The following is a 16,439-nucleotide window of genomic DNA, read 5'->3' as shown; positions in this document are numbered from 1 at the left end:
ATTTCCCCTTCCTCCGAGGCTTCTATCTCCTTTCTCCATGAGCCTGGGCAGCCCCTGAGTTGTTGGTTCTTCGGTGGTGGTGGTGGGGAAGGAGTTTGGTGGGTCAGGCATGGAAGGCGGAGAAGGAGAGCAGAGAGCGGCAGCAGCGGCAAGGCTTGGGCAGCTCGATGCTTCCCTTCCCATCGGAGCAGCCCCAATCCCATTCCTACTTGCGTGCAAGCAGGAGGGGGCGGGGATCCCTCAGCTGGGAAGGGAGGCTTTCCCTTGCCTAACTGAGACATCCCCGCCCTGCTTGCACGCAAGTAGGAGTTGGGAGGCTGCTCCGATAGGCAGCATGAAGCCTCCCTTCACAGCTTAGTTGCTGGGGTCAGGGAAGGTGGAGGCAGCTTGGAAGCTGTGTCTTAGAGTCCCTGCACCGCCATCATATGAGGACTTCCGAGCAGCTCCTGAAGCCAGCCAGAGCCGACTGCTCTGGGATGCTGAGACTGCCACTGCTGCGTTTCCTGGGGACATTAGATGAAATCCAGGGACATTTCGGGAATGGAATGTGTCTGGGGACTTATTGGCAAATTTGGAGACTGTCCCCAGTAAACGGGGACGTCTGGTAACCCTAAATTATCATCAGTGTTCTAATTTGGTTATTCATGTGCAAAGTTTTTTAATTTTTTTTTCAAATAGTACATCCCTCTGCATGTATGTTAATGGGCAGTCATTCTTCTGAGTGCAATTGAGGGCTTGATTTGGTCCAGGAGGAGGTCTGATGGGTCACTTTGAATGAATTGACCTTTGCTGCAACCTGAAAAGCATGAGGGATATTTTTATAATCCAAACTAGCCTCAGCCTCACTTCTAACCTGCAAAATTAACAGTGGCATGTGCTGCAAGGCTACTTTCTCTCCGCGCAACCCTCCAAATTTCAATAGGGGTATAATACTGATTAACACTACAGGAGTGTTATGGACTACTCATCCCAGGATTGCAGGCTGGGCTAAAAGCGATGGATAATATTGCACGGTTGTTGTACTCCCTAATCTTCAGGCCAGTCCCCATTGTAATAGGAGTTTGTTACCATTGAAGAAAAACAAAGTGCTGTAAGCTATCCAGAGCCAGACTTGCAGTATTCTCTGTAATTTATACTACACGGCTGCCTGAAGACACTCTTTCTGAAGCCACGGTGTCTTTCAGCTCGCTGTTCAGGGAGAATTAATTGCACTTGCTTTAAAATTAGCAGTATTTCATTTTCAGATGTTTCACACAAAAAAGATAATTGAGTTAGAAAGAGCAGGAACTCTTCTCTTTGCTTGCTACCTTTTAGGGTCCTCCACCCTGGGGTACTCAATTCCAGCAACATTAAAATATTGGATTTCTTTATCGGTGTCTCGGCAGCTCTCACTGTTGTCTCTGGGGATGTATTAGGAACTGACCTGTACAGACAATGGATCTTTCAGCTCTGAGTGCTGCCCTCTTGTTCCAATCCAACCACTTGTTCTCATTCATTCTCTCTCTCTTCTCTCTCTCTCCCCCCCCCCCATTCAAGTCATCAGTTTTCTCCCCACTTAGCCTCACACCTCATGGCTCAGAGATCTTAATTGGGGTATTCATGCTTTTTTGTAAGACGCTTTGTACCCTTGCAAACTTTGGGGTTCCCTCCAGTTTAACGGTCCCTCCCTGTTCTGGGCTGGTGTTGCCATTTTGGCTACATAATGGGAGGCATTACCTCCTGAAGTTCAGAAAACAGTGAAGGATTTTTAGGGGAAGACTTTAATCATGTTAAATTCATTACCAGGTAGTTAAGATGACAAATAAATATGCTCTCTTAATGTGTAGTAGCGAGTCTAAACACAGTTGAATGAGCTTGAGAATGCCATCAAATATATGTTCGGGGTGGTATTCAACTAAATAGTTGCACCAGCACAAGGATTAGTGCTAGCATAATGGGGCTCCCCCCTTTTGCATGCATCATGTGCTGTCTCTAAATCAGTTACAGATAGGTAGCCATGTTGGTCTGCCATAGTCAAAACAAAAAAATTTTTTTCCTTCCAGTAGCACCTTAAAGACCAACTAAGTTAGTTCTTGGTATGAGCTTTCGTGTGCATGCACACTTCTTCAGATACACTGAAACAGAAGTTGCCAGATCCTACTATATAGTTAGAAGGTGGGGAGGGGTATTACTCAGAAGGGTGGTGGGAATGGGTGATTGGCAGTCGTCAACAGGCTCATCACAGCTATCTGCCAATCACCCATTCCCACCACCCTTCTGAGTAATACCCCTCCCCACCTTCTCACTATATAGAAGGATCTGGCAACTTCTGTTTCAGTGTATCTGAAGAAGTGTGCATGCACACGAAAGCTCATACCAAGAACTAACTTAGTTGGTCTTTAAGGTGCTACTGGAAGGAAATTTTTTTTTTTTTTTGTCTCTAAATCAGTTTCAGAGGGTTGGGAGAATCCTAGAACAGATTTAGGGGGTGCATAGGAGAGAAGAGGGGAAGTATGCTCTGTTGCACAAGGAGAAATCCTTGCGTTGAAAGAATGATCTGCTTAATCCTACATTTAATATAACCCTCAGTTTATATAAAATTATATCTTAGTATAACATTAATGTGCCTTCTGATAAAAAGACATAGGGCAACTATAGGAAACCGATTATAGTAAAACACACACACACACACACACACACACACAGAAAGAGAGAGAGAGAGAGAGAGAGAGAGAATTACATTCCATGATATTATGGAAGTGAACAAAGCTGTATTGTAACTTTTGAATAAATGATTTAAAAAAAAATTTTTTTTTTACAATAGGTTATCTGTTTTCAGTCCAGTTCAAGACAGAAAAAAGATCCATTTCAAAATATATTGAGTGCAATAGCTAACCTCAAATCCATAGACATTATAACCTTACCTAAATTTTTACTAGCATTCTTGTCAAAACATGCCAGTATTAGTCATTTGCAGACTTTAAACAACGAAAAAAGTCCTGCTTTCTGTAAATTTTCTTTCGCTGATCATCTGGAAGTGACTGGAGGGGTTTATCTCTTGAACAGATAAATAGTTTATAAAATGTAAAGTGATTTTAATTCTTATTAGTGCCTGAAAGCTGGACTTGATTGGGTGATATTTATTATAGATTTCTGAATATGTAAAGACTAGAGAATGATCTCAAAATGCTGCCCCATAGAGAGTGTGTACATCTGATTACAGAAGTCCTTACAGTGTTCTACAGTGTGATCCCCCACATGTCTGCTCCGAAGTAAGCCCCCTAGTTGAATGGGACATGCTCTTGGATTGCTGTATATAGGATTGCAATAATAACTTTGGTTTTCCTTAACTAACTGGAGCTTCATTTGTGCTGCTTATAACTGGTATTTCCATTGAAACATTTCTTTAAGCCTTTATGGTTTCTGCTTGTGATGCAGAGGAAAGTGAGGGCCGGTATTTCTTGTCAACCTGGGAAGGCAGCCCATCTGATCCTAAACCTCTGCCGTCTTTTGGGAAATCAGGAGTAGTAGTGTAGGTATCAAATGGTACAAAATAGCACCTGTTCCAATGTGTGATCTCTCATCATTGTTCAAAATACAGTGGTACCTCGGCTTACATATGCTTCAGGTTACAGACGCTTCAGGTTACAGACTTCCCTAACCCAGAAATAGTACCTCAGGTTAAGAACTTTGCTTCAGGATGAGAACAGAAATCGTGCAGCAGCGGCGCGGCAGCAGCAGGAGGCTCCATTAGCTAAAGTGGTGCTACAGGTTAAGAACAGTTTCAGGTTAAGAATGGACCTCTGGAACGAATTAAGTACTTAACCCGAGGTACCACTGTATAATAATAATAATAATAATAATAATAATAATAATAATAATAATAATAATAATTTTTATTTATATCCCACCCTCCCCAGCCGAAGCCGGGCTCAGGGCGGCTAACAACAATAAAACAGTACAACAGTACAACACAACACAACACTCTAAAATCATTCATTATAAAATTAATTCAAAACAAACCACTGGCAACCATTGGGCCAGAGCTCCGCAAAGATTGCCGAAGGAGGGAGTCAGGCTGTGCCCTGGCCAAAGGCCTGGTGGAACAGCTCTGTCTTGCAGGCCCTGCGGAAAGATGTCAAGTCCCGCAGGGCCCTAGTCTCTTGTGACAGAGTGTTCCACCAGATCGGAGCCACAGCCGAAAAAGCCCTGGCTCTAGTTGAGGCCAGCCTAACCTCTCTGTGGTCTGGGACCTTCAAGATGTTTTTATTTGAAGACCGTAAGTTTCTCTGTGGGACATACCAGGAGAGGCGGTCCCGTAGGTATGAGGGTCCTAGGCCGTATAGGGCTTTAAAGGTTAAAACCAGCACCTTAAACCTGATCCTGTACTCCACCGGGAGCCAGTGCAGCTGGTATAGCACCGGGTGATCTCGCAGCGAGGACCCCGTAAGGAGTCTCGCTGCAGCATTCTGCACCCGCTGGAGTTTCTGGGTCAGTCTCAAGGGCAGCCCCACGTAGAGCGAGTTACAATAATCCAGTCTGGAGGTGACCGTCGCGGGGATCACAGTGGCTAGGTCAGGGCGAGGTTTCATTTCTTTCTTTCTTCAGACTGTAATCTGTCTCATTCCTACTTTATTAAGCTTCACAGTAAAGGAGGAAATGCTAGATTTTGTGCTCTTGCTTTAAATGCACAGTATGGGGTTTTTTTGGGGCGTGTTCTGTTTGTTTCTCCCCTCCTTGAAATACAAAGGGGGTGAGGTTTTGCTGATTTCATTATCTCGAAGGACCAGTTGGATGACTCAGATGTGAGATTAACTGAAATATGAACTTAAAAATAGCTGCAGAAAAGCCAGGGCAAGAAACCTCTCCCCTCCATACTTTTGTTTTGTGATTTACAAAAGCCCATGTTTTGATTTAATTATTTGTAATTGTTTGACTCAGAACTCATTCCAGTATTATGTTTGGTAAAATGTTTACCTGTTTGCCAGTTTGCCCTGTTTCCCTGTGAAACATGCCTTGGCTGTTTTTGAAATGGGGTTTTCTACGAGAGAAGCCTCAGAGCTGGCCTATGCATTACTTCCCTGATAGGTTATCACAATATGTCATTTTGGGGCTCATCCTAGCATTTTCTAGTGGGAGATCATATCCAAGGTTTTTACCTGAGACTTCTTGCATCTCAGACTTGTGGTATTCTACAGATCTAGGGTCTCTTGTGGAAATAACTTATGATCTAAGTGACACAGTGTTTGTCTGTCTGCTATAATGGCTGAAGGGTTAGAAATCTATGTGAAGTGTGGGTTCTGGTCCTGCTTGCCCCATCCTCTTCTGACTCAGACATTGATCTTGCTTGTCAGGTAGTGAAGTGGGACAGAACATTTTCTATTTATAAAAATGCATTGTTTCAGTAAATTAATTAGTAACAATAGATAAAATACCACTCAGATTGGGCTGTTTCAAAGTTGTAATTACACGTTTTCAGGTAAATTACCTGTATTAAACATGCAATACTAGTTGAGTGAATTGTGGGAGTGGTAAATGCCTCCTTATGAGAAGGTGAGGTCTCAGCAAGTTTGAAAGAGGTTATGATGATAAATTTATTGTAGAAACTCCCTGAATTCTACTGTATTGGAGAATTTCTGGCCTGTCTCTTAACATTCTATTTTTGGGCAATGTGGTCTTTGAACTGCAGGTTTTTCTGGAATGATATGAACTATATATCAATTTCAATCTACAGGTGACTCCCTGTTTACATGGGGGTTCCGTTCTGAGTCCCTGTGCACATATGTGAAATTGCAAAAAATGGGGAGCACCCTGGAGAGTCTTCCTCAACCAAGCCCTGCTGTCCCTTCAGCTCACGGGATGGAAATGCAAGCAAATATACACCTTTATGCAGCGGGACATGTTCCTGAAGGGAATGATAGGCAGGCAAGCCTTTGCACACCAAAATGCACTAAAGCAGCAGCAGGAGGGGGAAGCATGGCCATTCCTACTATAGTGATGGGTAACCTGTGCCCCCACCAGATTCTGTTGGACTTTAGTTCCCAGCAGCCTCTGACAGCATGACCGGTAGTCAGGAATGATGGGAGTGGTAGTTCAGTAACATCTGGATGGTCACAGCTTCTCCATCTTTCCAGTAAGGGAACCTGCCCTTCTGCTTCCTCCTATTGCTTCTTTAGTTGCTGGGCTAAAGAGCAGAATTTCCCTCCTAACCTGACCCCATCCTATTTGCATACTGAGAAAACGCCTCCCCCCTTTAAAAAAGATTACCTTGCCTACTTCCACCCCTTGCTTCCTTTGCTGGAACATTAAGAAGCAGAATAACACACACACACACACCCGGCTTTCTATATGCACAGCAAATTGTTCCATTTGAGGTCTCTCTATCTCTGTTCATCTTCTCTCTGCTACTGCCTTGGGAAGCACAGCTTCCTTTTCAGTGCACTGTTCAGGCTGTTTTTACTGCTGTGGTAGCAGCTGATAGTATGAATAATTAGGTGTGCCAAGAGAGATGAAATATACTCAGAGTCGCAAAGTGATTTCATGCTCTTTATTCAGCTCATAGTGGTGAGGAATGAATGAAAGTCCCCTCAAAGTATCTGCTTTATATACATTATTTACACAATGGGCTGCACATGATTGGCTAATTCCGGAATTCTACTGTAAGCCAATCAGGTTGTGGATTCACTTCTATCTGGAGCATGATTGGGTGGTTCCTGCCAACCAATCATACTGCTGCCTTGTTCTAGGACCAATCAGACTGCTGCATTCTGAATCCTATTGTTCTAGGACCAATCAGACTGCTGCCTTTTGGATCCTATTGTTCTAGGACCAGTCAGACTACTGCAGTTTGGATCCTATTCAACTCAGTACATAACAAGAGAGTTTAGGCATATCTAACTTTGTATGGGATCTGGCTGTAAGTCTCGCAAAATATAAGCCATCTGATCGCCAGGCATTTTTACTTGTTTGGATGAAACGCATTCTTTGCCATCAGAGACTGTGGAAGGTTGGTTAGAGGGCACTATGGTGTATCACAGCCTGGCAGTTTGTTCTTTGTGTGGCTGCCCAGAGCAATTCAGAGTTTTTTTCCCTATCGCCATATGTGAATTGTCTCTCTCTATGCTAATGTGGGGGTGCTATCAGCATGGTGCTGTATTACTGGTGGGAGTTTTAAAATAAGTAGGCCAGAGGAGCATAAATGTCTCCCTAGAGATTACCATGGCAGTGCAGTGACATCATGCAGTGTCCCATGGCAACTACAACCTTTACTTATCTTAGCTAATCTGTTGTTATTTGAGATTAAGTTGTTGGTTCAGACTTTCTCTTCGAAAATTTTATGCAACACAGATGGCAGGTTTATTTAGTTGAAATATTGTATGAACCACACGTTCTTTTCCTGAAGGCAGCTGAGATGTTTTACTACTTTTAAAAATGCAATGCAGATATGAAGAGAATAAAAAACACCCAATAAAAATCCAATAAATCAGTGGTGAAAAATGTTAACATCAATAGTCCCCGATAGTCAGCTCCTGAAATTACTATCTGGCACATTTCCACTCAAGCCTTGGCAAAGCTTTTTATTTTTAAACTTGACTGATAAAGTAATGCCAGGGAAGTAACTAGGCTGAGCTCCCTTGGGGAGTACAATGCAAGTGTAGCAACAGACAGTGAAGTGACATATGGGAGAAAAGAAAATGTCTCCCAGATATGCCAGATGTGGGTTTTAAAGCAGAGGTGGGGAAGCTGTCATTTCCCCCCATGTTGTTGGCCATGCTGGCAGGATTTTACAGATGTTACTAGATAGCCTGGTGGATAGTGCTAGGAAGGAGTCAGTGGTCATGCTGCATTTTAGCACCAATGATGTGGGGAATTGTAAAGTCCTGGAAGTGAATTTTAGACTATTAGGAAGGATGTTGAAAGACAGGACCTTCGATGTAGCTTTCTCTGAAATGCTACCAATACCATGTGCAGGGCCAGCTAGACAGACACAGCTGTGTCATCAGTATACGGATGAAATGGTGTCAGGAGGAGTGGTTTGGATTTCTTAGAAGCAGGGGAGCATTTTGGGACAAGCTAGGTCTGTAGAAAAAGGACAGGTTCTGCTCAAACAGGGTTGGAACTGGACTGTTGATGCTGAATTATTATTATTTTAAGTTAGATCAACTATTAAACTGATTGCAGGGGGTAGGCAATGAGAACTAAGGAGCAAGCAGTTTAGAACAAATCATCCCCCAGGAATTAGAGGGGAAATGAAAAATGGGGAGGGGTAAAACTGGGCATAGAGGGTGCAGGAGCACATTGTAGCAATTATACCTTAGGTAAAACATATGTGCTGAAAATGTTTGGAGAAAGAGGCTGTTTATATAAGCCACAGAGCCAAGACAGGTGAGCTGGAGAGCTTGGTCTTATCTATCACCAACATAATAGGAACCTAGTGGCATGGAAAGAACCAGTAGGACATTGCTATCTCTGTAAATCCAAAGGCTTTTTCTAAACTGTCAATCATCTTGAGTGGCTGTGTCACAATTTTTGGTGTGAACTAGCTGGGCAACGATGTCCCCTCCCATTTTGCCATCTGAGGTGAAATGGAAATTGCTTCCTTCTGTGCCCCACTGGACTGCTGCCACACTCTGGCTCTTGCTGAATCCGGCAGGAGCCAGGTGCTCCTCAGAGTGTTGCTACTCACTTGGCTTTCCCCCCCGGGGGTGAGGAAGATGAGCAGCAATGACACGCCTGGGAATGCCTCCCTCTCAGTGGCAGAAGTGGTGGGATGGGCAGAGTGCTGCCTCTTACACTTACGCCACCTGAGTGGGTGCTTTATCCCAATTGTCGTGGGTGGCCTGTTAAGTTAAAATTGGTTTACTTACAAACTCTTTAAAGGTCAGGTTCATGTGCTTTTTTTAAACAGCATTTGGAAAAAGTTACACAGGCAGTAAAACTTGAGAAAAAAATTATTGTATATATGAGATGGATGTCTAAATACTTGGGGTTCTGTAGGGATGCTAAAAGAAAAAAAGTGACTTGTGGCTATAAACAGGACTTTATTAACTTCCTTCTTTGGAAGAAGAAGAAATATCGTGTTTCTGGATGGTTGTGTCCATTTGCGTAAAGGTACCCTGATAAGGTAAGACATAAGAGCCTTCACAATCGAAAAGGAACCCTACAGCCAACACATCAGTCGAAAGGACAGAGAGAATATAAGAACTTTGGGGTGAAGACCTCTGCAGCACCGCAAGGACCAATGTGAAACTTCACTATCACCCTGCTTCATCCCTCTCTGCTACTAGACTGGCCATCTAGTTAAGACAGAGCAACTATCTTTGGCAGCTGTATCCCTGCAGAATGTGTGTGGACATGTTGTATGATTGAGAATTTGTGAATAGATGAAATTAAAAAAGCACTTTTGAAAACTGGTGCCGTTGCCTTTGTCTCTTTGGCCTCCTCCTCTGGTTCTGGTTTGCATTCTTGACACGACAAACCACAGTGACTGAGTTCTACTTCTTCTGTTGGAGATACTGTGCCTCTGAATACCAGTTGCTGGGAATTGCAAGTGGGGAGAGCGCTGTTGCACCCAGACCTTGCTTGTGGAAATCGCATAGGCAACTAGCTGGCCACTTTGAGAACAGTATGGGCTAGATGCGCCTTTGTTCTGATCAAGCAGCGCTCTTCTTATGGAACCCAAACAAGCGAACTTACCGTATTTTTCCATGTATAAGTCTAGTTTATTTTAACCAAAAAATTAGGTTTAAAATTGGGACTCGTCTTATACATGGGTAGTGCTGAGGGGTGTTTTCTTAATTTGGAGTCCCCAAAATAGGGGGTGTATTATACATGGGGGTGTCTTATACACGGAAAAATACGGTATTTTAGAAGGAATATACTGCAACTTTTTGTTTCAGTTCCCGCTATTTATGAGGTAGAAAAGGTCAGTATTTCTTACTACATGTTACACATAGCAAGATGCCATATATCACACATCCTAAAATGCAGACATCTCCCAGAACTAATGATAAATGATCATTATCATGATCATGAGAGAGAGAGAGAGAGAGAGAGAGAGAGAAGTCACTGTGAAAAACAGAGGGAGAAGTGAAGGGTAGGCCAGTTATAGAGCTAGACTCAGCAATATTAACACAATGCTCCAATTCATACAGAAATCAATAACCTTAAGGTGAAGGTAAAGGGACCCCTGACCATTAGGTCCAGTCGTGGCCGACTCTGGGGTTGCGGTGCTCATCTCGCTTTATTGGATGAGGGAGCCAGCGTACAGCTTCCGGGTCATGTGGCCAGCATGACTAAGCCGCTTCTGGCGAACCCGAGCAACGCATGGAAACGCCGTTTACCTTCCCGCCGGAGCGGTACCTATTTATCTACTTGCACCTTGACATGCTTTCGAACTGCTAGGTTGGCAGGAGCTGGGACCGAGCAACGGGAGCTCACTCCGTCAGGGGGATTCGAACTGTCGACCTTCTGATCGGCAAGTCCTAGGCTCTACGGTTTAACCCACAGCGCCACCCATGTCCCATCAATAACCTTAGGGTACCTTAAATATATATGCAAAAAGCCTGCATGTGGGGGCCTACATCTTCAATAACTGCCCCAGCACCTTCTGATGTCACAATATGTCCAGTGAACAAAAGGGTGGTTTGTCAGTTAAGTATTCAGGCAAGGTAGTAAGTTCAGGAAGAATTCACATGGTTACAGAACAGTGAGAGAGAAAATACATGGAAAGAGGGAGGAAGATCGAAGGAAGAAATGGCTGGGGAGAAGGACACCCACAACAATACAGAAGCACGTTGAATCCTCAGAGCCCAGGAATCATGGAAAATTCACAAAACAGCTCTGTATTCCTTGATATGTTCTTAGGTAAAGCTAATTATCATTATCAAAATGTATTTCATCAGCAACAAGGAATTAAACTCTCCCAAGTTCTCCTAGAACCTCACTACATATTACGTATGTTTCTCCATCTGGAGATAACCTTGGATGCTGATCTCGTTACCGTATTTTTCGCTCTATAAGACGCACCAGACCACAAGACGCACCTAGTTTTTTGGAGGAGGAAAACAAGAGAAAAAAAATTCTGAATCTCAAAGCCAGAACAGCAAGAGGGATTGCTGCGCAGTGAAAGCAGCAATCCCTCTTGCTGTTCTGGCTTCTGGGATAGCTGCACAGCCTGCATTCGCTCCATAGGACGCATACACATTTCGCCTTACTTTTTAGGAGGGAAAAAGTGAGTCTTACAGAGCAAAAAATACGGTACTTTTTTTAGCTGTTACAGACATTTGAATGCTTTATTCTGTGCTTGTTACTCTTCACTATTGAAATAATGGTTCATGCATGCACATGTTAATCATTTGGGTGGTGAATTATATGTGTAAATGAGCTATCAAAGTTCAGACACGATTATAAATTTGTATAGCCCCATGTTCGCAGCCTTTCCCAAAAACCCACAAGAACCCTGTTGGATCAGACCAAGATTCCACTTAGTGTAGCATTCAGTTTCCAACAGTGGAAGCTACTTATGACCACTGATGTAGTTTCACTGTTAGGTGAAGGACACATTTCTTTGCCCAGACTTTTTGAGCAGGGTGAGGTGTATTGTTACGCATTTGAATTTCTGTCACTGCTGCTACTTTATGTCTGAATTTTGTTTTATGCTGTTTTAGCTTTACTGTTTAATTGTGGTTTAGATCAGGGGTAGCCAATTTGATGGTTTCCAGGTGTTTTGGAGTATGTCTCCTGTAACTCCTGAGCATTAGCTGTGCTGGCTGGGACTGATAGATCTTAGAAGGGCACCGCGTTGGCTACTTTGGTTTACACTGTGTATATTCTGGAACTTGCATGTTAAGGCTAGGTCCTCCCACTATTATTTTTATTTATTTGTGCATTCACTTGCTTTCCCAACCCTTCCTCTTAAAGTAGCTCAGGGGAGCAAGCAGTGAAACAGTGCAACTATACAAATAAAAACAAACAGTAAATCAAACAAAATATTTTTTTTAATGCACCTTAGTGCCATGTTGCATGGAGCTGCATTATAAACAAGGGACTTACAGTGTGGTGTTCCAAAAATTGGACTTCATGAGCATCATTAGCTTTTGCACCAGCTTGCAAATGCAAGAGGCTGTAATGTGGATCCAGTCCTTGAGATCAATGCTTTGTCTTCTATCTTGGTTATGTCTATTAGGTACTGTTCCAGTTTGAGGGGCAGGGAACAGGAAATAGTGGTTCCTGGCATGGTGGTGACACTGGGAAAGAGATGTGAGAGTTCTGAAAGGATCCTAGAGCTCTCCTACCTCCTTTCTAAAGCTGGAAAAGTGCTAAGTAGCCTTTGGGAAAGAGGTGAGAGGACTCTGGGGCCCTGTCAGAGCTTTGATGCCTCCTTCCCAATGCCACCACCATCCCAGGAACCACTATTTCCTGTTCCCTGCCATGTCTGGGGCTACCAAAAAAAGGCCATGTGAGGTTGGACCACCCTGTTTTATTATATGACATGAACGTGACAGCCTATGTCCCCATAAGTAAACCCTACTTTTTTCATTGTGTTACTCCCAAGTAAGTTTGTTTAGGAATGCAGCCACAGTCTTGGAAACCAATAATAATTTCTCTTGGGTCTTCATTCTGCTTGAAGGAGAAATGAGAACACATAGGGGCTAGGCCAACCAATGTTAATGCAAGCATTGTGTTCTGTCTCTCTTCCCTGCATGCATCACCTGAATTTTATTCTGAAAGAAGCCACAATTCGTTCACATGAGCAGCCTTATCCATATGGCATTGTGCTCTCTACCTATTCATTCTCAGCATAGTCTTCTTAGATTTAACTTGTGCTTCGCAACATTGTTCTTATCACAAACTTTTTTGAATTGTTTTCTGCACCCAAGTGTTTGACTTACCAATAGATCTCAATTTTACTCAAGAGCTCCATAACTAGCATTATTTTCCTCATCCATTTTTAAGGTGCTTCAGTAAGAAAATGAGCATGATTGTGACAGGCTAACCTCTGCTTATTTCCACCTTTGCCAATTCTAAAAACACGTGGATCTTATCTAATGATAAATGCTTTTAGTAAAAGCAGTCGCTTCTTCATCTATTCCATATTGCTTCAGGATATACCTTTTTGGAACTTGGAATGCTTCTTTCCAACATGTTATTTTCTGTATCTGTTCCTTAAATATCAGTGTCCCTTCTCTTCAGATTGTTTTAGCTGAATGTTTGAATGTGTTACAGAGCACCTTACAAAAAATGAGTCACCATCACCTTTTCCTTACGGATAAGTCCTTATTTTCAGATCTTATTGCAGAAGTGTTGAAACTGTTAAGCATGTAAGAAACTTTTGGGTGTGATATGTATGGGGTATAATTTTTTTTTTTAAAAAATCATGACCTTGATAATTTGCTAAATGCTTATTTTGAAGTTTTAACTTTCTAATTTCCCCCCAATTCTGTTGGAGTTGTGGACCATTATCTAGCCAAAATTGAATACCCTTAAATTCTAAGCACACTCACCTGGGTTTGAAGCCCATTAAATTGTGGTATTTCCAAGTAAACATAGATCATGGATCATAGAATTGTAGAGTTGGAAGGGACCCCAAGGGTCATGTAGACCAACCTCCTGCAATGCAGGAATTTCAACACACAGTCCCCCATCCAATTTGAAACCATGCCAAACGCTGCTTAGCTTTGCAAACATGCTAGCAGTTTTATTGCTGCACCACTAGGGTTATTATGGTTGTGATTGTGCTGATTCCAATTGGAGAGGTGAGGTGAGAATTAAATAGATGGGATTTTAAAGAGTTTTAGGTGAACCATGCAAATTGTTTGCGACTCCAAGCAACTGCTACCTCATATCTAGCTGAACCACCAAAACACTAGCTGCAAATTTTCCTCTGGCATTTTCTTGCTATTTAAAAAATAGTTTTAATTAAAAAGGGGTAGCTAAGATCAGGAAGTCTATAATGAGATGATATAATTATGAACTCAATATACACAGTTGTTGTTTTTTTACTTCTTAGACATTCTGTTTGGGTTAATTATGCATAATCGATTGCTTAAGAGGAATAACAAGGACTATACAAAATGCCCTGTGGGTTTGCTCCAGTTACAGTTTTTGGTCTGCTTACTAGAGAAGCTAAACCAGAGAGGCAGAGGCACGATGCAACCCAAAGCTCTTGGGAGGTGAAGGGCAAATTAGTTTTTCTGCATGGAAAAATGTCTCAAACTTTTATGACATTTCAGTGTCGTATTGAGCCAGCATGTGTTGCCGCTTTTTGTAGTTAATTCAAATGAATAATTTTGTAGGAGCCAGGCTTGTAATCCAAACAAACATCTGCTTCCAATAAAACATTGACATTGTCAGATACTTCCTATTTGTTTATCTAAATAGTATTTATTAATTAATTTATTAAATTTCTATACTGCCCTTCATCCAAGGAACACAGGGTGGTTTACAATATAAAAACAAAAAATACATACCATAGGAATAAACAATGTCTGTACAGTTTTAACTAGCCAAAGCCTGCAAGAATAGGAATGTTTTCTTTCTGGAGGTTGTTTATGTGTTCTTCTTGTAACTTGTTTTTTTCCTCTTCAGAGTGGAGAATAGGAACGTTTTTTCCTATTTAATGTTTAATATATATATTTTTAGGTAAAGTACTTACTACTTACTTACAAATGCTGTTGGGAGCTTTCTGTGGCTATTTCCTGTTTGATTTGTGGTCTCATGTATAAACAGAAGCTGCAAAACAGGTCCAGGCATGGTTATCAGTCATTATTTTCTAATAGTCTGCTGGAAATCCTAATTCCACTACAATATGCCATGCAGCAATAAAACTGGGTAGACCTTATTGTCAGAAGCAAAAGCCAAACCCACAACTTCATATACAGAGTTTGGTTTGTACCAGAAAATGTACATATATTTTTGTATTTGAATTTTATTAAAAGCCATATAATTACTGTACAGAAGGCCAGAACGATGACTTTACATTAAAAAAGCGAATCTGCAGCAAAATATTGCTGTGTAGAATGCTGCTACTCAAGTTTATGTCTGTCAGTATTTCATGTCCACTGAGTGTTTTCAGTGCTCATTGTGGTGTTTTGGGCAGGGGCTGTACTTCTACAAACCAGGTTTCCTTGTGTCTTCTGATACCTATGCAGAGTTACATTGGAATAAACCCTGTTAAATCAGTGGGACTTTCTTCAGAGTCCATATGCACAGGATCCCGATCAACCTGTTTCTAATTTAAGGGAGCTTGCTGATCATAAGACTCATGTTGCTGATCAGACCAGAGACCCTCCAGATGATAATAGACTCCAGTTGCTATCAACTCTAGCCAGCATGGTTGATTCATTCTTGAGAATGATGAGAGCAACAAATCAAGAGCCATAGTCCTACCTTCACAGTAGCCAACCAGATGTCTATGGGAAGCCCATGAGCAGGACATTTGTATAAAGTAGACCTAATATTTGCAGATAACCTGCAAATAATCTACCATAGTCAATGCTACTGTTCAGAGATTTAGACTTTTTCCTTGTGGTTGCTTATTTGGGAGCAAGTACCATTAAACTCATCTGGGTATCCAGTTGTACAATTGAACTGTATGTGAATTAAAAATCTACACTAGATTTGTTATTCAGGACACCAGCTAAGTGGCATGCTATAGCCCTCATTATAATTTTTTGGCTGTTCCCTGTGCCAGACATGCAGGCAGCTTCTTGTAGTGGGCTGCTCTTCTAAAGAGCATTATGTGTTAGCAACCATATGTGTTCTGTGACACTTCATTCTCAGGGTTCTGCCTCCTGCCAGCCAGTGCTGGCACAACCTGTCTTCTCAGAGGACCCATCTCAACTCTGAGCATGCTGCAAAACCCTCAGTTATAATATATAACTTATAACATATATGGCTTTGTAGTCTCAGATTATGCTGAAAAAATAGCTTCCATCAGCATTTTGTATAACTATCAACCACTTTCAAACTATTTTCTGCTATTCACTGATATTCCTGTTATCTTAAATAGTACAATTTGTAGATCATTCATAATCTACATTATGTATTCATTTATCTCATTCTCTATTTGGACTCTTAAAAAGCAGTCACACTGTATATCAAACCATATAACATGTTTGAGTTCAGTATTTAATGGATTCAAATAATCATTGCAGAAGGTATTGTAGTAGCTTGTAAAGTAACAACTTGAGTTCAACCACTGATAGGGTACATAAGACACTGACTTATTTTGGTGTTCCCTTGAATGATAGCTGCAGTTTGAGTTGTTTCAGGAAGTGTGAATTTCTCCCCTACTCTTTAAGATACCTACCACAATGCTTTTTTATTTTTTTAAATGCATCCTAAAACCTTTTTAACCTATCTCTGAAAACTAAGAGAAAGTCAGATATGTTACCAGTCTTTCTTTCTTGGTTCTCCTACTGTTAGATTGTTCTATCTTGATCTTGAGACTGAAAACT

General features: G+C 41.8%; 1 protein-coding gene across 13 annotated transcripts in view; it reads left to right on the top strand.

The window, feature by feature from the left end:
• The window catches only part of SRPK2 (SRSF protein kinase 2), an 86,613-nt gene that overhangs the window by 10,218 nt on the left and 59,956 nt on the right, over positions 1–16,439 (top strand). For 2 of the 13 annotated variants that reach the window (XM_083575095.1, XM_083575090.1), the window contains exon 1: positions 10,649–10,845. The exons of 9 other annotated variants lie outside the window; for them this stretch is intronic. In XM_083575095.1, coding sequence (XP_083431221.1) covers positions 10,704–10,845 — 142 coding nt within the window. In that variant the 5' untranslated portion in view covers positions 10,649–10,703. Of the gene's footprint in view, positions 1–10,647; positions 10,846–16,439 lie in introns of those variants that run through there. 2 more of the 13 variants (XM_083575100.1, XM_083575094.1) reach the window with 2 other exon arrangements.

This window comes from Podarcis filfolensis (genome assembly GCF_964270895.1).
Source record: "Podarcis filfolensis genome assembly, chromosome: 10".
Lineage (NCBI taxonomy): Eukaryota > Metazoa > Chordata > Lepidosauria > Squamata > Lacertidae > Podarcis > Podarcis filfolensis.
Note: the sequence above shows the minus strand (reverse complement) of the source record. Positions and strands in the feature narration are given on the sequence as shown.